Source organism: Alligator mississippiensis, chromosome 4 (genome assembly GCF_030867095.1).
Source record: "Alligator mississippiensis isolate rAllMis1 chromosome 4, rAllMis1, whole genome shotgun sequence".
Classification (NCBI taxonomy): Eukaryota; Metazoa; Chordata; order Crocodylia; family Alligatoridae; genus Alligator; species Alligator mississippiensis.
In genome coordinates this window covers 69,340,987-69,362,224 of record NC_081827.1, presented here as the reverse complement: position 1 = coordinate 69,362,224, position 21,238 = coordinate 69,340,987, and the positions used below count along the sequence as shown (strand labels likewise).

At 43.1% G+C, this 21,238-nt stretch overlaps 1 protein-coding gene across 3 annotated transcripts in view; it reads right to left on the bottom strand.

The window, feature by feature from the left end:
* Positions 1-21,238, bottom strand: part of RAP1B (RAP1B, member of RAS oncogene family) — a 60,474-nt gene continuing 39,236 nt past the window's right edge. For all 3 annotated transcript variants that reach the window (XM_019493343.2, XM_006267067.4, XM_014595885.3), the window contains exons 4-8: positions 20,680-20,736; positions 17,064-17,204; positions 9,248-9,391; positions 6,073-6,188; positions 1-1,243 (exon numbers count right to left, since the gene is read on the bottom strand). In XM_019493343.2, coding sequence (XP_019348888.1) covers positions 6,102-6,188; positions 9,248-9,391; positions 17,064-17,204; positions 20,680-20,736 — 429 coding nt within the window. In that variant the 3' untranslated portion in view covers positions 1-1,243; positions 6,073-6,101. The remainder of the gene's footprint in view (positions 1,244-6,072; positions 6,189-9,247; positions 9,392-17,063; positions 17,205-20,679; positions 20,737-21,238) is intronic.

The following is a 21,238-nucleotide window of genomic DNA, read 5'->3' as shown; positions in this document are numbered from 1 at the left end:
TGTAATGCAAGCCCTTGCATGGCAATCCAAATTTATTGAACTACTGATGCTAAGTCATACAAAATTGCACCACTTTAATTAAGGCTTTTAGTTTACATTTGGCCACCTCAAAGCAGTTGTAACATTAGGTTGGTCAATTTAAATACTGTGGCTCCCTGTTGGATATACACACAATCTTTACACCCAAACGTTAATGCATACAAAGCAACAAGGCATTGTTAAATAAAATCAGCAAAAGTTAAGTACTGCAACTTAGGCCCTGTGACCAATTACACATGATTAAAATTACTTCCCACATTCACATCCACAGTACTCTTCCACCATTTAACATCTCAACCAAAACGTTACACATGTAAAACAATCACTAACAGGCAAAAGTACTAAACCTGTATATTTGGTATTGCAAATACACTTATGCATGAGCAAGCAAGGGAATTCACAGTGAGAATCTACAGCTGCAGAAGCCCAAAAATGATTTACAAAAAATTGTTAAATCATTAAAAAATTGTTTTAAAATATACACTTCTTGTTGTAGACCCCCACTGTACACACAACTATAAACATTGTTCCCTATGTAAACAAGGAAAAGGAAACATACAATAAAAGGTTGAAAAGTCTGGACATTTCCTTCCCAACAGATATTAAAGGCCATGTCTTTAGTCAGACATTATACTGAAAGGACTCTTAAAGACTAGATTCACTGTCTCCACAGGTTTTTCCTAAAATTAAAAAACTATATAGCTGTTGTGTTAATCAAAGCGCTTTTGTACAATACAATGATGATGATCCTGTATTTCTTTAAAAAAGTTACAATAAGCTACAAATACCGATGAAGCAAAGTTATCTGGAGTAGTCTATAGAGGAGCTCTTTGGACTTTCTTTTATTATGCTAAAATAGTGGTGCTTTTAGGATTTACATTATTGTACTCTCCAATAGAAAGTATGGGGATTGTTGAAGTATACAGTACATAGCTTTCATACATGTACAACATTGGTGGATGAACAATGTCTCTTATCAGTAATACTGGATGTAGGCTCTGGTTTTACCAGTTGCATACATTTAGAATATTTATAAGTAAAAATCTCTCGTGACACTGGAAAGTGATTAGAATGTGCAAACTGATGTAGTAGCTTTCATCCATTTCTTAAAGGGTACCACCACAGGAAAGTCCATTTATGATGTTGGTAGGTTTAATAAAGTTGGAATGCTGGCACTGTTGAATTGGGCAACAGTTCTTCAGACCTGTAACAATGAAACAAGTAATTAGCCTAGGAAAAACATGGATAGTGACATACTGTTTTGCAGTTAAGAAAACTAATACATTTTAATCGTTCATCACGTATCTACAAGACTTTCCCGATGTGATTTTTTGAGGGTTTTTCTTCCCCCCAGAAAAAAAAAAAATCTCCCCCCTTTACAGAGGAACTGACCAAAGAGATATACACATACCAAAAAAAACCCCTGGATGTGTGTGTGGGTGAGTGTGGAGCAGGGGGTCTGTTCTTTCAGGTGCACAGCTTCTCAGGTGCTACTTGAAACACTATTAGATACAGACATGATTTAAGTTACTAGTACCCACACCTCTTCTTCCCAACTCCCCAAAGTACTTGTTCATCCTGGGTCTATAACAGGGATTGGACTAGATGATCTCTGAAGTCCATTCTATCCAAATAATTCTATTCTTTACATGTCTATGAAGATCAGATCTTTAGAAGAGAGTTGTGCATTTCCCCTGAAGCACCTCACATTTGCATTCAAATACAGAGCCACAGATGTTCACTTGTGAAGATCCCAAGCCACCATATAGTAACTAAATAGATTTTGGAATGAACAACACAAAAGGCAGTTATGAAAGTTATACAAAAGGTGAGATACTTGATGGCACTCAAAAATGTAGGTGAAGTAGATTTATTAAAAAAGCCAAACTTTTATGCACAGTTTTAGTTTAAAAGAAAGAAAGGTGCGTAACTTGTATGCACAGATAACAGGCTACAACCAAGAATGAATGAAGTTCCACAGAGTGTTGTCCAACTGGGTTTTTGAACACATTCATTTTTTTTGAAGTGCACCAATATATTGGTCGCACCAATAACAGAAAAATTAACATAATTGGCAATCGACTTTTTTTGGATGATAATGTTACCGATAAATGCTGTGTGCATGTGTACAGTTGCAGCAAGCATGCAGCCACGAACGCAGCCCGATAGTTTGGAGAGCAGACTCCTGCCTGTAAGTCTCTGGGGGTGAAGGGGCATGGGGAAGGCAAATCGAGGCCCCCCCAGTGAGAGAGGGGCAGGGGCTGTGCAGCCAGAAAGGCAGATGTGACCCTAGAGCAGGGCATGGGGCAGAGCTGCAGGTGGCTCATCCAGGGGGTGTGGAGGGCTGGGCCGCTCCCGCTGCTGCACGTACCCTAAGGAGGGGCATGGGGGGGTATGTCCCCCTCGGATGTGTGTGGGGCAAGGGCAGGCTGCCCACTGTGGGCTGCGCCAGCCTCTTCCTGGTGGGGACTGGACCAGGGCTGCACTCGGCGTACGCAGGCAGCAGCAGTGACACTAGGGGGGATTTGGGGGGCTATGGCCACCCCAAAATTCTCAGTAGTACCGCTCCACCTGCCCTGTAGCCACTCCTCCCAGTGCTGCTGCCACCTCTTGCCCTGTACAACTGAGCCTGGACCTCTTCAGCCTCTGTAAGAGAAGGCTGAGAGATGATCTTGTGGCTGCCTACAAATTCATTAGGGGAACACAGCAAGGGATCGGAGATGCTCTGTTCACCAGGGCATCTCTTGGAGTAACAAGGAGCAACAGTCACAAACTAACAGAGAGCAGATTTAGGCTAGATATCAGGAAAAACTTCTTCACAGTAAGGGTGGCCAAAATTTGGAATGGGTTTCCAAGGGAGGTAGTGCTTTCCCCTACCTTGGGGGTCTTTAAGAGAAGGTTGGGTAGGCATCTGGCTGGGGTCATCTGACCCCAGCACTTTCCTGCCACGGGCCGGGGGTTGGACTCGATAATCTGTCGAGGTCCCTTCTGACCCTAGCATCTATGAATCTATGGATGGAGTTACATAACAGGCAGCCCTCTCAGCCAATCAGCAGTGAGGTGCAAGGTGGCAGCCATCTAGGTGGCAGCCCCCCTCACCCTCCAGCGAGCTGCCACAGCACTTGGTGGGACTCTACCCCTTCCCCCACAGTAGATTTTGTGGGCATTACCGATTTCATGTAATCCACACAATTGCAAATTCAGTAGATCCCTACCTATAAATCAAGTCTCTAAATTCATTTCAGTCCAGAAACTAAAAAAAAACTGGTTTGGAGCGCTAACAGTTTGCAAAGAGGTCATCCAATTTCACTACTTCTATTAAAGTGCCAAAATAATGAGTTAAACATGCTCATATATTTTTGTTAGTCACACTTCAAAACCAATTTACATTAGAAAAAGAAAGACACAAGCATTGTAGAGGCTTAGGTAAGGATTATGAGATTTCTGCTGTGCACAAGAATCAATCTCATTTTTAAAGGGGACACACCCAATCCTGTAGTCATTACACTTTAGACCAGGGGTTAATGTTTTCAGGTTGTGGAGCCCTGCTTCAGATTACAGAACATTCATAAAAAGTCTAACAAAGCACTCCAACAGCTATTGTTCTGCTGTATTTCATATGATGCAACTCTGTGCAATGTTATTTTTATATACTGCTCTGAAAATTGAATTCTGCCATAGCTAGGGCCAGAGAGAAAGATTCCATTGGAAGACTAATCTCTAGATTTGAAGATCTAGGGACAGGCTAAATGACAGCACTGCTACTAATACAGCACCCTTATGAGGGAGAGGATTGTTCTTGAAGTAGTATCCAAATTGTTTTAGGGCAGCATACCAGTGTATGCAGATATATCGTATTTGGTATGCTACTTGAAATTAGAGTATAGTTATTATAGATTATTCAGATATACTTTAAGTTACCTTGATGCCAATGTACCAACTTGAAAGTTAATTATGTATGGCTTTAAAGATCAATAGTGACACACTGAGTCACACCAGCAACAAAAAGGTACCATCACAGGTTTTAGGCTTGTAACACTACAAACATAAGCTGCTTTATTTTACACCAGCAGCAGCCTGAGTCATCTTCAAGGATGGCCTCAAATAGAACACGCCTTACAGTACCCTATTCCTTTGACTTCAAGTTTAGCTTAATTATATCAGAGGGATGTAGGGAAGATGTACTACCAAAATTAACAACAACTAGAGAACAAGCCCAATCCTTAAACTGAAAACCCAATTCAACATATGGCACAAATATTCCTTCCATCCTCCTCATATGCGTCTGGCATCATAATGTAAATCTCAAAGTCACTTCACTCAGCCCAAGGCAGTTTGCCTATAAACTGTAAAGCAAAAGACACCACACTGCCTGCATATTAGCATAGATCTCCATGCTATAGCTGCATTAATACAAAAGCTACAACAGTAAAATTATCTCCCTCCAGAGACCTCAAATACACCAAGTAGGAAGGATGACAAGGATGACAACCCCCCCCCCCCAAAAAAAAAAAAAACCTTTGCAGCAGGGCACTGACAAAGAACAGAACCAGTAAAGTGTAATTCTATCCATCTGAACAGCCTGGATCAGCAGACGAGTCAACATCTCATGGTCAGTGATATCAAAAGCTGAAAACAAGCCTGAAAGTACCAAAATTAATAGATAGTTGTCCTTGCTAAGGTAAGCACTAAAAGCAGGGGCAGGGAACCTGCAGAACACATGCTGGAGCATGGCACACAGGCATTTTGCTTGACAGGTATACCTCAGAGCAGATGCCAGTGGAGCCACAAGGAGCCCAATTCTTGTTGTGGCAGTGCAGCCCCAAACCCTTCCCTACCATCCACCTCAGACAGAGTGCACATGAACCTGCCACTGGCAACAAGCAGCCCAGGCTTCGTGGCAGACAGCAGGGGCCTGCCCAGAGCCCAGGCTGGCTGTGGCAGGCACATGGGAAGCTGCAAGCAGCTGCAACAGAGTCAACTGAGCCCTGGCACAGCTTACCACTGGCAGTGAGTGCATGCACATCTTGGGTGTGGATGGTGGGGAAGGGGCCAGGGTTGCACTGTCATAAGGATCGGACCCCACATGGCTCCCCCGCCATCTGCCCCTAGCACGCCAACATCTTACAGGTTGTAAGGTTAAAGGTAGGGGTGAACCGATAGAGATTTTTTGGGGCTGATACTTACTAATGGCCACTTTTTAACGAGCCATATTAGCTGATACCAATCTAATTGCCGATATGCAGCCTGGCAGAATGGAGAACAGCATCTGGCTGGTAAGTCTGTTATGGGGGAAGGGGCAAGAGGGGAAGGAAGGGGCGGGAAGGGAGAGGGGGCAGATAGAGACCCCTACAGTTAGGGAGGGAGTGGGGCTGGTGCTGGGGCAGATGCTGCACAGCCAGGGTGGGGCAAAGCTGTGGTTCGTCTGGGGGGTACAGGGAGGCAGCTCCTTTCACTGCACAATGCCGGAAGGGCATGTGGGACATGTGCTCCCCAGATATGCATGTTGGGAGAGGGTGGGCTACAGCAAATTTTGGGGTGGCTGTAGCCCGCCCCTATAGTCTCCCTTCCCAGCACCACCACTAACGCAGCCCCAGCCCAACCACCTCCACACCCCCAGTGCCAGCCCCAGCCTGCAGCAGTAGCTTGCCCTCACCCCAGGCACAGATTCAGGGGGCATATGTCCCCCCCGTGCTCTTCCTCCATGCATGCAGTGGTGGGAGCAAAAAAACACACAAAAAAACCATCCCGGATATACCACGCTAATTTTGAAGATATTAGGTTGTTCCTTTAGTCTGTCAGATCACTTTTGTCCATCACTACAAGCACCACACCTTAAAAGCTACAAAGGCATTCTTACGCTATAACGACAATGTCAAAACAGTCATTTGAAATACCTTTATCAAAGAGCTTGACTCAATTTGCATTCACCATTACTTTAAAAGTAAAAAAGAATACTTAAAGCAAGGTACCCATAAGTCAATAGAAACAAACAAACAAAAAAAGTGAGAAACTAAAAATAGGAGAACTTACCTGGCTCAGAGCTACAGTACACCTATGCATTAAAGTAGCTGACAAGATGACTTTTTGCGTGCTTTTCCAGGCACTGGAGTTTTTCTGTTAATTTGCCGCACAAGGTCATAAAAGATCTAAGAACACACACAAAAAGAGAGCTGCTGAAAGGGAGAAAAATAAACCTGTATGCACCTCATGCATTTACCCCACAGAAACATTTAATTTAGTATCAGAAAACATTAAACTCATTATGTATGCAACTAGTACCTACTTGCTTTCTGAGTCAGATATACTGAATGATGCCAAGGTTCTTCCAGCCTCAAAGTGAGGTGTGTAAATAACACTACATTTGGCATCCACAGCAGACACTGACAAGAAGTTTTCCATATCAACACTTGGAATACCATGATAGAGCATGCACAATTTGTAATCGGTTGTTCATACCAAGACAGCCAAGTACACTAGACAGAGCCAAAAGCATGTTTATGCTTTTGTAGAATTATGCCTAGAACGAGCCATTTCCCTTGAAGAAAGGTCTAGTCTATTTGTTTTGTATGTTTTATCATTTTACATATACTTGTAAGTGGTTAAGGTTACACACTGGATACTGCTCATCAAAACTTCTGAGTTGCATTGGACCAGGATTTGTTTTTATAAGTTACTTTTGATATCTCAGTACTATACTATATTGATTTTGTACAAAGAATTAAGACATTAATTTGGTAGCACCTTCAGCAGTACATGACACCAGTAACAGCCCACAGCAAAAACACTTAAGGTTACCACACTCTGCCTTAACTCATCTACATGAACTGTAAAAGGATGAGGATTTTCCAAGATCTCTAATTAAAGAGCAACTCAATAAGCTTCAAATACTACAATTAAATAACTTCTGCTTCAATTGACATTCCCTCCCATCATGTCTCCTTTCAATCTCTGAATATTCTAAAACAAGGAAATGCATTGGCTGCAGAAACGCTAGTAGTTTTAGTAATTTTCCATATTAGCATATGCTACTTCTACAAAAGGAACTTTTTAAATACATGAATAGAAGTTCTATAAGCCATTAACTATACTGCTTTAACAGTTTACATAATGGAATTCTCAATTTGTTAATATACAGATGAATAGTCTCCAAAAAAATCCAGTGAGTCAAATGTTTGCATTTACTGATACATACTTTTAAAACCAGATACGCCTCAAGTCATTTATATTAACCAAACTGATAGCCACATTGTGGAGGGGCATTTCCTGTGGAATAACTGGCTAAGGTTAACCATACTCAATACAGGACTCCAAGTTAACCAACACTTCTGTTACAGTCACACATCAAAAACCCTTTTGAGAAAAGGCAAAACACACACATTCTTTCCAACATTTTCAATACAGTATATTAACATGGTCCTTACACACTACACAGAATGCATTAAGCAAGCAGAAATAAGAGATTAATACTCCAAAACCATGCATTTATGGCTACGAAGCTAGCTTTAAGTTACAACTAGACCTATCTGTTAGATCTGTGAGAACAGGGAAGTATTTGATTTGGATTCGGCCGATTTGGAGGACAGTGATTCGATTCAGAGATTCGGAATACTGTCCTGAATCGATTCGGCTGAATTGGCTTCGGAAGATTCAGTGATTCGGATTGGCCAGGGATGCAGGCACAGCCAGGCAGCTGCAGGTTCTCCCGTGGCTCCTCTGGTTGTGCCCGCCTCTTCCCGGGCAGGGGGAGCCATGGGAAAAGCCCCCCATGGCTGCCCTGTCTGGCCCCAGCCTAGTCCTGGCACAAAAATAAAAAGCGCCTGGTACTCACTGACTGCAGGAGCGGCAATTGGGACCTCTAGACACTCATGGCAGAGTCCCCCCACACAGTGCAGTGCAGGGCAGTGGGGATTGCCCCCCCCCCCCCCCCGGCACCCACATGGCAGCTGTCCCATGGCATGGGTGCAGCACAGCTTGGCAGGATGCTGAATGCTGTCTGGGAGCTGGGGTGGCTCCATGTGTTGGCTGGAGCCCGGCAGCGCTCAGTCCTAGTGGCCCCAACTCTCAGGCAGTGCACGGTGTCCTGCTGAGGTGTGCTGTACCCATGCCATGGGGCAGCTGTTACACGGGTGCCAAGTGGGGGGACAGGAGTAATTCCCACTGCCCTGCATTGTATTGGGGGTGGGGGAGAGAGAGGCGCTCTGCCACAAGTGTCCAGAGGCCCCAATTGCTGCTCCTGCAGCTGGTGAGTACAGGGCTTTTTGTTTAAATAAATAAATAAATAAATAAATAAATAAATAAAAGTGCCAGGACTAGGCTGGGGCCAGGCAGGGAGCCATGGGGGCTTCTCCCACGGCTACCCAAGCTGGGCCTGCCTCTGCCCCAGCAGGGGGAGCCACAGGAGCTATGCCCTGCTGCCGCTTCCCCAGTTGGTGCGAGGGGGCAGGGGCTGTACTGCAGGCCCAACTTGCTTCAGGCAGCAGCAGGGCATAGCCCCTGCTCCCAGTGCTGCCACGCCCACATCAGCACTGGGAGAAGGGGCTCTGCCTTGCCGCCACCTGCCATAGAGGGGGTGTGCGGAATGCAGGTGCGGCAACGCTGCAAGCAGGGGCTCTGCCCTGCTGCCACGTGCCCCCTTCTGCCTGGGGCGAGCCGCACCCGCATCCTGTCCCCCCCTCCCTACCCGCCCACCCCAGCTGGGCAAGCAGCAGCAGGGCAGAGCCCCTGCTCCCATTGCTACCAGGCCTGCATCCCGCACCACCCTCCCTGAGTAACGCGCCCCAGCTGAGCAGCTTGACCCAGCCCTGATCCCTCCCCACTCCGCCAACCCGAACAGACTTACCAGTTGGAGGCAGCTGCCTGTTTAGCCTATGGCTGAATCTCCGAATCTTTTTCCAAATCAATTCGGATGCTTTGAATCAATTCGAAGCTTTTACTTGGTCTCCTAATTTGATTTGGATTTGAAGATTCAGTCCACAAATCAGGCCAAATCTCCTCTGAATCAAATCAGCTACCAAAGCTTTGCACAGCCCTACTATCTGTTACTACACATACCTGACAATGTAAAATTTCTTGCATTGTTACAGTAAAGTTGTGCCAACCGAACTCAAGGGGCACTGCTAAGAGAAATGAAAATTTGGTCCCTAGGTTAACATTAAGCAGCAAAACTGAACATCAATTTATTTCTTTATTAAGTCTGAAATCTTACCTCATTAACATTTATCTTTGATTTTGCAGATGACTCTAAGAATGCGCAATTATTCCATTGCCTTGCTAGGTTCTGACCTTGTTCCTTTCCCACAACTCTTTCATCTTCCAAGTCACACTTGTTGCCAACCAGAATCATAGGCACCTAATCAGGACAGATATTAAGTTATATATAAACTTTAAAACCAGAAATAGAATACAGTCATAAACAAGGGACAACACAATCCTACATGAAAAACTGATTTCTTTACATCAGGGGTGTCAAAATTCATGTGGCCCTATGGGCCACATGAGTGGCGCAGGACCAGTCCACAGTCCAGATGTAGGGCTGGCCTCAAAGGTCCAATCAAAGCCATACAGCTCCCCTCCCTCCCTGCACAATGGATCCAGCACCCATAATGCTTGCTCCAGCCAGGACTGCAGGACTGTACTGCACACAGCAACAGATTAGGATACACATTGTACATGACACCCACTCTGAGGTGGGTGCTGAGGGTCCTGGACTGGCTGGACTGGGCACTGTGTGTAGCCTGTCCCCTGAACCAGCCAGAGTGGGTACTATGCCAACAGTGACAAGACAGCACAATCCTCCATCACAAAATTAAGTTTCATTATGGCTTAATCCTGAAATCCTCAGTCTTCTTAGGTTTGTACATACGCAACACAAACACAGCCAGTTAAAGGTTTGTTCATCAATTAAACACATTTAGAGCCTTTTACCACCTAACAAATTTAAGAGATATCACCAACTTTCTTGAAACACAAATGACCATATTTACTCAAATACAAGACAAAAGTGCCTTCCCCTCCCCTGACCAAACTCAACCAGCATGTGGAAAAAGCTACTTGTCTTACATTCACATACAAAGCCTCATTAAATACACTGTCTATTGTTAAACTGTTGCCAAAAGCTGCACATGCTCAGTAAGAAACCAACTATGAAGTTGATTAAATACAGCCAACACTGAGCATAGCTAAGACACATAGGCCACATCGGGCAACCATATTGACGGGAACCGTGAATGTACACCTTAAAAAAAGCAAAAAAGTCCAATAAAATAAAAGGGTGGGCATTTTCTCCACAGGGAACCGGTACCAGGCCTGGAGGTACTACAATACCAGGCTGCCACCGGGAGTGCCAGAGCCAGCCCTGACACCCGCCCCTTTGTGCCAAACATGCTACTGCTGTTCTTAACCAAAAAGGTAGAGATGCTGATGGGAAAGATAGGATACTGCAGCCCATCTAAATAAGATATATGATAGTGCCTATTGTACTCAGTGCCCTTAAGGGCCAACTCTTTTACAAGTCATGGTGAACCACTACACATAGGCTATCGGAGTGAAGAGGAAGTTAAACTGCTTTGTTTCCCATTTCCCATGTGTCCTACTTCTTCACCAGCCTTAAACATCTGGAAGCATCACCAAACAAGTCCAAACAGCTCGCTCAGAATCTCTCAGCCTGTCACATAGGATTAGTGTGGCCTTGCCCTTTGTGAGGCGAAGCCTGACCTGGCTGCCCTGTGCCTCATCTGCATATACATTTTTGGAGGATCCCAGGACTTGTGACAAGAACACATGGTTCCAGTCATGAGGTGGGGGGGGGGGTGTGTGGAGAGGGGATGAGGGGTGTAATTAGCACATGGATCCTTTGGGGGTGGGAGGTAAAGGGGAAAGTCCATATCTTTCCTCACTTCTATGTGCTCAGGGAGAGCATGGTCTGACAGGAAGGGGAAGAAATTCAAGGGCAGAAGGGCCATCCCCCCAATTTAAAATTTTCCTTGCTGTAGCAGCAGGTGGACAAGTTCAAGATAAAACCAACAATAATTAGATTCTATACCTGGAAAACAATAAATCTATAATTTTTCCATATACAGAATCTAATTATTGAGGGGGAGGGGGGAGTTGGTAATGTGTTTTCTAAATTCACAGTTACCAATAAAAAAAGTAGAAGAATACATCTAAATGTATACTTAAGTTTCTCTCTCACATGTATACTTGTTCCTCCCCTCACCCAGCTACCACCAAGTACCTGCAGTGGTGGCTGTGTGGTAGTTTTTATCTAGCTGGGGTCATCTAGACCCAGCACTCTTTCCTGCTTATGCAGGGGGTCGGACTTGATGATCTATTGAGGTCCCTTCCGACCCGAACATCTATGAATCTATGAATCTATGAAAGGCATTAGCTGCAGCCATATAGCTTTTTCAGGGGATCGATGCAAAAGCACTGGCTGCTATTTGGAATAGTCAACTTCAAAGAAAAAATCCGAATGCCTTCTCCCCCACCCCCCAGAAGATAATTCATAAGCCACCACCGCTAGCAGAGAACCAAAATAGCCTGCTATATCATGCAAGAAGGGAAGAGATGTGTTTGTTCCTTCCTCCCAATCTTTATTAGCATCCAAAAAGACCCCAAGCAGCAATGGAAAGATGAGCTGATGTGAACTGGATACCAAGCATATAAACTGAGCACTACCAGACACATATGGACCTCTAGCTACAGAATTCCCATAAATGTTAATGGCTTTTATTAGACCAACCCAAACGGTTGGAGAATAGTTATTAAGCAAGCTTTCGGGTTCAAAAACCCTTCGTCAGGCTAAGGACGCTGCAGCAGTTGCTGCGTGCTCTTCCTGGATGGAATGAAAAGTAAAGAAGCCAGGGGCTGGGCTGGGCTGGGCTGGGGAGTCAGTTGCCAGGCAGATTGTAATGTATCAAAAATCCAATGTCTATGTTTAGTCCCTGATCTCTAGTATTCAGCAGGTTGATGAAATGGAGCTCATAGGCTCATCTCTGGGATGTGTTGTGTAAATTTCCCTTGAGGATCAGGACTGAGAGATTGGAGAGAGAGTGGCCCTCCTGTGAGAAATGTGCCCCCCACCGGTAATTGGGTGTTTCTGTCTTTGATAGATTTCCAGTGTGCGTTCATTCTAGTGCGCAGTTGTTGTCTGGTCTCTCCTACATATCTTCCATCAGGGCATTTGGTGCATTGGATGAGGTATACTACATTCCTGGAGGTGCAGCTGTAAGATCCTGGGATGCTGATGGCTCCTTTGTGGGGTGTAATAATAGTGGGGGTGGTGGAGATGTGGGGGCAGGTTTTGCATTTCTTGTCATGGCACGGTCTGGATCCTTTTGGTGTGTTCTGGGGTTGAGGAAGTTTGCTTCTGGTGATGAGGTTGACAAGGTTTGGTGCTTGTCTGAAGGCTAGGATGGGTGGCTCTGGGAAGATTTTTTTAAGAATAGGGTCTTTTTCTAATATGGGTTGCAATTTTTTGAGGATTTTCCGTACAGGTTCAAGGGATGGGTGATATGTCATAACCACCGGTGTGCGATTTGTGGGTGTTTTTCTTCTGTACTGCAGCAGACACTTTTTAGACACAATGATCAGTATCCAGAAGGGTAAAATACAGACCACAGTATACAAGAAACCCACAGACAAACACACATATCTGCACAGAACCAGCAATCACCCGAAACACATCAAAAAAGCTGTGATATACAGCCAAGCCCTCAGATACCACCGCATCTGTACTGAAGAGAACACCTGGGATTGCCACCTCACCAATCGTAAAAAGGCTTTCACCCAGCAAGGACACTCCTCCAGAGAGGTAGATCGCACGTTTGAAAGAGCCACCTGGATACCGCGTGAAGAACTGCTGCAGTACAGAAGAAAAACACCCACAAATTGCACACCGCTGGTTATGACCTATCACCCATCCCTTGAACCTGTACGGAAAATCCTCAAAAAATTACAACCCATACTAGACAGAGACCCTATTCTTAAAAAGATCTTCCCAGAGCCACCCATCCTAGCCTTCAAACAAGCACCGAACCTCGCCAACCTCATCACCAGAAGCAAACTTCCTCAACCCCAGAACACACCAAAAGGATCCAGACCGTGCCAGGACAAGAAATGCAAAACCTGCCCCCACATCTCCACCACCCCCACTATTACTACACCCCACAACAGAGCCATCAGCATTCCTGGATCTTACAGCTGCACCTCCAGGAATGTAGTATACCTCATCCAATGCACCAAATGCCCTGATGGAAGATATGTAGGAGAGACCAGACAACAAATGCGCGCTAGAATGAACGCACACCGGAAATCCATCAAAGACAGAAACACCCAATTACCAGTGGGGGCACATTTCTCACAGGAGGGCCACTCTCTCTCCAATCTCTCAGTCCTGATCCTCAAGGGAAATTTACACAACACATCCCAGAGATGAGCCTATGAGCTCCATTTCATCAACCTGCTGGATACTAGAGATCAGGGACTAAACATAGACATTGGATTTTTGATACATTACAATCTGCCTGGCAACTGACTCCCCAGCCCAGCCCAGCCCAGCCCAGCCCAGCCCCTGGCTTCTTTACTTTTCATTCCATCCAGGAAGAGCACGCAGCAACTGCTGCAGCGTCCTTAGCCTGACGAAGGGTTTTTGAATCCGAAAGCTTGCTTAATAACTATTCTCCAACCATTTGGGTTGGTCTAATAAAAGATATCAAATTCACCCAAGAAACCTTGTCTGCCTATATCCTTAGACCAACACGGCTACAACCTAAACCCCTGCATAAATGTTAGTGTGATTTAGGTAGGATTTTACCCACAGTTTTCTACTATGTCAAGGAGGAAGGAAATTTTAGCATATCTACATGTATGATCTGCGCACAATTCCTCCTCAAAATGAATGAAGATAATGAAAGAAACAAAAAGAGTACCAATATTTGCTGCTGTGATGCTCTAGAAGTTAGCCTTAAAACACAACTGAGAATAGTAGCCCAGCTGCCTCTGAAGTATTTTAAGCAAGAAAACGAAGAAGAGAAAGGAGTTCCTGTTCTATGCTGCAGTCCACTTTAAGCACTTAAGAAAATCTACTTTTGCTAGAGAATATTGCAAAAAATAAAATTTTTGAGCCTATCTGCAACTTGAAAATAGATCCTACTTATTAATCTAAATGCCTTTAAAGTTCAGCAACTGAACAGCAGGGGAGGTAGCAGCAAAGACCTGAAATATGTATTTGACACATTAAGCTAAGGGGGAGTGAAAAGGAAGAGAGCCTTTTCCTTTACTTCTTATGTAAGTAAAGAGCATGTAAACCCTGTACAAACCAGGGGCTGAGACAAGGTTAGTGATGCCCCACACATGCATTTTATAAAATAGCTAAACATTGTTCTGATATAGAATTCTCCCCAACAAGCCAACATAGAAAAGAGAACAGTAACAAAAAGTAAATAAAGAACACAGATATAACGCACACAGTGGTGCAAGTCATCTTCACTGAAGTCTCTTCTCACTAGTTATCCTGGGGTTTTTACACTGGAGGGAGAGGGGGCAAGAAAGAAGCAGGCATGGGCAGCAGCACAGGTACATGGAATAGAACAAACACCAGCTAGCTTTAACAGTTAAAATTGCAGCCAGTTTAAAAATGGGCCTATTTGCCCCCCAGCAAAAGACAGCATGGAATCTACAGAAAATGAGGAGGTAAACAAAGCATGAAAAGATTTCATATAATCCTTTGCTAGCAAATAAGTGGCTACAGGAGTTTAAGTTTAGGACTTAACAGATGATTTGTGGTCAAGAAAAATCCAATGGATATAGTTTACTGAAGGTCCTTTGCCAAAATCTTCTGGCCTTGCCAGGAAATATTAACTTCTTTATTCCTCCATCTTCCCATAAATATATGTCTTTCCTAACTGCATTTAGGAAAATACTGCACAGAAAAGATTTAGTCACTATACAGGGGTGGGCAATTATTTAGGGCAGAGGGCCGCTTACTGAGTTTTGGCAAGCCATTGAGGGCCGTATGACAGGCAACCAGGGGCAGATAAATATTAATTTTCTAAATTTTTTAGGAGCCCCACAGGCTGGATAGAATGGCCTGGCCCACGGGCCACATTTTGCCCACCCCTGCACTACCAGGTACCAAAGTAGTGCGAAGTGAAACAAAACCAAAAAAGTTATGCAACCTTCCTTGCATCTGACTTTGAATTTATGACAGACAGCTATATGAAAACTCCAGATGTATGGTAAGTTAGTGGGTGATCTACACAAGTAGCCAGTTTTGGACAGCCTGTGCGCACAGCCACAGGATTCTCATGCTATTGGGAATGAAATTTCAGGAAACACACGGATTTCCAGCCACCCCTTATTTATATGAAAAAGGGCCTGTTCCCATTTAATTTTCCATCATTTATCAGATCAGAGATAATCCAAAGTGATTTGGAAACATCAAGAAGATTATATGAATGTGTTAGAATTAAGTATTTTGAGAACACCTGTTTCTAGTAACTCAGCTTTTGCCTCCACACATCCCATTTGTTGTGGAAGAAACAACAGGGCCTATACTACATTGATACAAGGGCTACGATGTTAATAACTTGAGGGAAAGTTTGCACAGCCTATCAAGTTCTGTCACTGACATTTATAATATAGGCAGAAGCCAGGGTAGAATGGTACCTTATAGACCACAGGTGGTCAACCTGCAGCATGTGAGCCCTAAGTGGCACAAGAAGCCTCCGTGTAGCATGCAAATCAGGAAAAGAACAGGCATCACAGGAAAGGATCAGAGTAGGCAAGGAGCATACGGCAGATAGCAGAAAGCAAAGCAGCAGATTAGGCAAGGGAAACGGATCAAAGTAGCATGCCTGCCAAAAAGGTGGCCCTCACTGTTACAGATTAACTCTGCCCTGGTTTGGAACCAGGTGATTTTCTAGGATCATCCAAAATATATTTGCTAAAAAGTTATGAAAGAAATACAGGAAACCCTTGCTATTCACAAACTCTGGGTTCACGGATTCAAATATTTGCAGGGGAGGGCAGAGCCAGGAGGCAGGCGGAGAGTGAACACTGGGGACGTGGAGGGAGGTGGCAGCGGGATCTTCTCCCCTGGAGGCAGCCACAGCAGTGCTTGGGGGGAAGGGGGCAGTCCTCAGGTGCTGCGGGGGAGCCCCAGGGACGGGGAGGGAGGCGGCAGCAGCATTTTCTGTGTCGCCACCGCTGGAGGCAGCCGCAGCAGCGCTTGGAGTAGCTGCAGCGACACTCGGGGGAAGGGGTTGGTCCCCAGGCGCTGTGGGGGAGCAGAAGGCAGCTGTGGGGCCTGACAGGGAACCCCATCAGTATTCGCAGATTTCGACATTCGCAGGGACCTCCGGAATGTATCCCCTGCACTGCTATTCAATTTTACCAGAAGTGTTTTGCTTCTACTCAAGTCATACTGGCTTACTCCAGTAAGACAGTTTTTAACTCCACTCTTGTTATGCAGGGCTACAGTTACAGGAGGAGGCTCTCCTTGTGCCTTAATAGACTATCTATTTATAGGGCCAGCTACATTATGAAAACCCTTCTTAGAGCAGCAAGTTTGCATATATTACCGAGATGATGCATGAGGAAGGGGTGCGGGGGGAAATAATCACCTGACATGGCAGAACTAGCAACTAGAAAATAACCTTAACATTTAACCTTGGTGGTACAAAAATCCCACAAAGCCTTTATTGGATCAATCAATTAGTTAAAGCAAAACTGCATTTAAAGGACAAATCACAGTTTTTCAGGCAAAACTTCTATCAAGTTTGATTACTCAAATAAGGGTTGTAGAATCTGGCTGACGAGAGTCTACCTGGACATATCTTAAAATAACTTTCTGGACCAAGCTGGTCAATTTGTCTTTCAAATTAAAGCTTGGAATGAATAAAAAAAAAAAAATCAAAAAAAAAAAATCACACTTCTGGTTAAAGTACGTACAGTTTTTAAAAGTATTAGGATGAGGACTTTATAATATTAGTTTTTCTATAGTGTTTTGATAGGCTACTCACATCATCAGTGTCTTTGACTCGAAGAATCTGTTCTCGTAGGTCCTGTAAATCATTAAATGTGGATTGTGCTGTGATAGAATATACTAATGCAAAGCCTTGTCCATTTTTCATGTAGAGGTCTCTCATTGCCGTAAACTGTTCCTGTAATAAGCGAGACATTGGATTTGATTTTGTGCATTTTACTTACTGAAATCATACACAATTGAAGGATAAGCCACACATGGTTAATGAAAGTAATGACAATTTTTACATCTTAAAACCTTTTGTTAAAAAAAGTTTAACCCATGCATTGTGCCTTATGAATAGCATTGGGTTTTAAGTATGTGCATATAAACAAAATATCTGCACTAAAACTATTATCTGGGGAGATGCTAAGAACTACAGTCTCCAGGTAAACAGTCATTTGATCTGGCTGGAAAAGCTTTGTAAGTCCAAAAAAGGAGACATGATACAGAAAAATTACAATTATTCTAACCTCAGAGAACCCTATTGCCTCCATGAAAAAGTAGGAACAACTGCAAAGAGTTTATAAAATAATGCACTGTTTTAATTTCATAATAACTTATTCAGTCATGAGCAACTGTCTGAAATGAAAGCTCCTGGTTAAAACAAGTACACAATCAAGTTCTCACTAGTTAAGACCCATTCTCTCTCATACCCTAAACACTAGGGCAAACAAACTCATGACAGTGACATTTACTTGCTTTTGCTGCACCTGACTGAACCTTGGGATAGAACAGAACAACGAGTGGGGTCACATTCAACTAAAATGAGGAAAGTATACAGGAGACTGGGTCTTCTAAAAACTGACAAGGTTCTGATTTGACCCTCTTCCATTGTATGGATGTAGTGAAACATGAAACTAAGGTAGAATTCTCCGATTTTTCCATTCTAAAAAACACACAAGCAAGAAGAAACTAAATTCAAATTAAGTTCCATCAACCACTCCTTTGTTTGGCCTCAATCCATGACATTTGTATTGGAACACCAGATACAAGACTGGAAAGGATCTCCCACATTGTTAAATCCAACTCTCCAACACTGCAGGTAGGCAAAACACAATCCTTTCCACAAACTGATTAAATTGATTCTTAAAAACTAGTTTAACAAAAAAACCTCAAAAAACAACAAACCAAAAAACCCACTTAACAGCACCTCCTTGAAATTCTAATAGAAGACTGCTCCACATCTCTCTGCTCTGTTTATTATGTGGCTGCTTGAGACTATAAGAGACCAACTCAATGAACTGGCATTTCCCATCCAGGCCTTTATTTTGGAGTTCAGCTACTCCTTCACACCATTAATACCATATTTTTTAAATTCTAGGTGGGTGAAAATTAAATAAGTGTTCCTGAATTAAGTGAAATATATCAGATGATAGATGGCAAACAAGCTCATGACAGTGCCATTTACAAATACACAAGCTTCACATTTCACACAGGGTCTCATGTCAAGGGTCTAACAATATTTTGTTCTACTGTAATAACTGAAGATAAGACTCAGCTGTACATTTGAATGCTCAATCCTGAGCAGTCTGAAGAGATTCTGCACCTTTTGAGAAGCACAAATCCCTTCCAAATGGCTCTTTGTTATTTAATTATAGAAGAGGATAAGTACAAAAAAAGACAGACAGACAGACACCCTGGCAAAGATTTAAATTAGATTTAACTAAGAAAAATTAAAACTTGGTAAGACCAGAAAAAGTGTCTAAAATTAAGGGCAATGAAACTTTAAAGTAATAAATTATAGCAAAAGGCAGCCAATACTATGCAATGCCTCTGCATGCTGCCATTGTTCTATTACCAATGCTTCTGGCATTCAAAGTTGGATAAAAATATTAGCTGTTTTGATTAAAATGCTACTCTGTCTTTACATAGTTCTGCACTGCTTTAAGTGAAACACTGTTATTTATCCCATGGAAGTGATACTGGAGCACAACCCCAGAGCTCCCAGTTTCTTGCTACTGTACAACTGCTTGTCCCAAGGAAAAGGCTGAGGTTTGCCTTGGAATAACGCCTTATCCCCACAGGTCTCAGTTCCACTGCCCTTATAACTGGGAATCTCTGGCAGTTCTAGGGGGGCTGTGAAAGAAATTTTAGGTTTCCCTTTCCAGATAAAGGTCTAGCCTGGAATATCACTTGCCCAGAAATTACTTTCTCTGCAGACAAGCAATAAAGGAGACAAAGCAACAAAATGATTTATTAATACAGGAGAAGAAAATTTTACAAGAAAAGCTGACCATAAGTTTGGAAACAGAAAAACAAGCCACGTAAAATTACTTACACTCATCAGGCTACACCCTAGCCTTTGTGAGAGCCCTGTCAGTATGTCCAGAAAAATAAGGCTTCTTGCTGATTCTGCCAGCTCTGGCTGCTGGGGACCCTGGACTCTCCTCAGCCTGGGATCATCTAAAGACCCCAATTCTATTCTAGCTAAACTCTAAAAACCTTTGAGTCAGCATGCCATCATCACTATTATTCTAATTGCTGATGAGTCTCAGAATTCCCCACAGATTTATCGTCTTGGTTCTGATCAGACCTAAGGAAGGATGTCTTGTATTCGAAAGTCTGTCTAACTCTATCCCAATGACAATTTACCCAATAAAAGATAACATCCTAAGAAATCCTTGTGTCTCAAATAATTTCTGGACCATCACAAATACAGCATCACTCTTACACTACCACTGTCTCCCCAAGGCACTTGGCCTATTAGCCATAGGTGCTCTATTTCTCTCAGATGCCTTTGCTATTGTCCAGTTGTTTTTCCCCAGTACAGGCAGACAATGCCTTGTGTGTCCAACCCAATAATGTCTCCTGCCTGTGTCTGGTAGTGGCAATTGTTTCAGTATGCATGCTTCAGTCCCTTGGCTAAACTATGCCCCAAATTATAAAAGACATACATAGACTATAGAACAATAAAAGCAACATAAATGGACACAGTTTAACATGGGCTTTCCAGTGAGACCACACATGGTATATCAGAACAAAACAAAAAAAAATTAATGATACCTGATGTTTTGGTGGTTTAACGGGTTTGTGACAACTAAATACTGTTACAGTATACACCTCTTCTCCCGAACACCGCCCCCCGTTCACTAAATTTATGGCCTGATAAAAAGGCAAAATTCACCCGTGTGTAGCAGGTCAGCATAAATGGTATTCAAGTAATGTATGGGCTTAAAGTCCAATGTTGCCTAAATAACAGGAAGCAACACTCAAAGTGTTAGAGACCATCCCCTAGCTTAAAATAGAGGAAAAGACGGAATGTAAAATCTCTAATAGTAATACTGTGACTACTCCGAACTATCACCTTTGGGTTAAATTTAAGACTCATGCACAGGTGAATTATCCTTTACAAAATCCTGGCAGAAGGCCTATGCTGATCACCATGCTTAATTTTATGCTTTCCTAATAAGACAGAATGAATCATAAGCAACTACAATTTATTTTCTGCAGTTCCAATTCTGCTTAAAAAAGACTGGTCTTGTGAACAGCTATCTTCAGGGGATAAGTGTGATCAGTATAACCATTTTTGCCATTCCCTTTCCTGCAATAATTCAACTTTAAATTGCCTTAAGTCTTGTGAACATGTACTTAGGATAGTTGGTTTTACATACCGTTCCTGCAGTATCTAAGATTTCAAGCATACACTGTTGTGCATCTACTTCAACTTGCTGCCAAGAAAGAGAGAGGTCATGTTAAAATATTTTTCTTCTCAAAACCAGTACAATCACATAGGGAACTTATTTTATAAAGTCAAGCTTATTATGCACAAGTTAAAGTAATAGGAAAAAAATCTTGAGTTTGAGCTCACACACCAAAAGCAGGCAGTATTTTCAAGAATGACTGACAATTCACTTCTGAAAGCAATACTCTGGTGCTTTTAAACTTACCTACATACTAAAAAGGAGCCATTATTTTTAAACATAGCAACTAGCAGTAAAACAGCTAATTTCTACTTGTTTCAGGTACTCACTGTGAACGCATACATACTCAATATTTTAGGGGAAAAAATATTCAGAAACTAGAGAGCCAGAGTAGCATCCCTATGATCATTAGAAGAGCAATTTAGATCAACAAGGGGATAGAAGAAAAGATAACATATATACAAGCTTATAAGCAGACTGATAAAACTAATCTGTGTTTTACCCTAGCCATATCAGTTCATCTCATCTG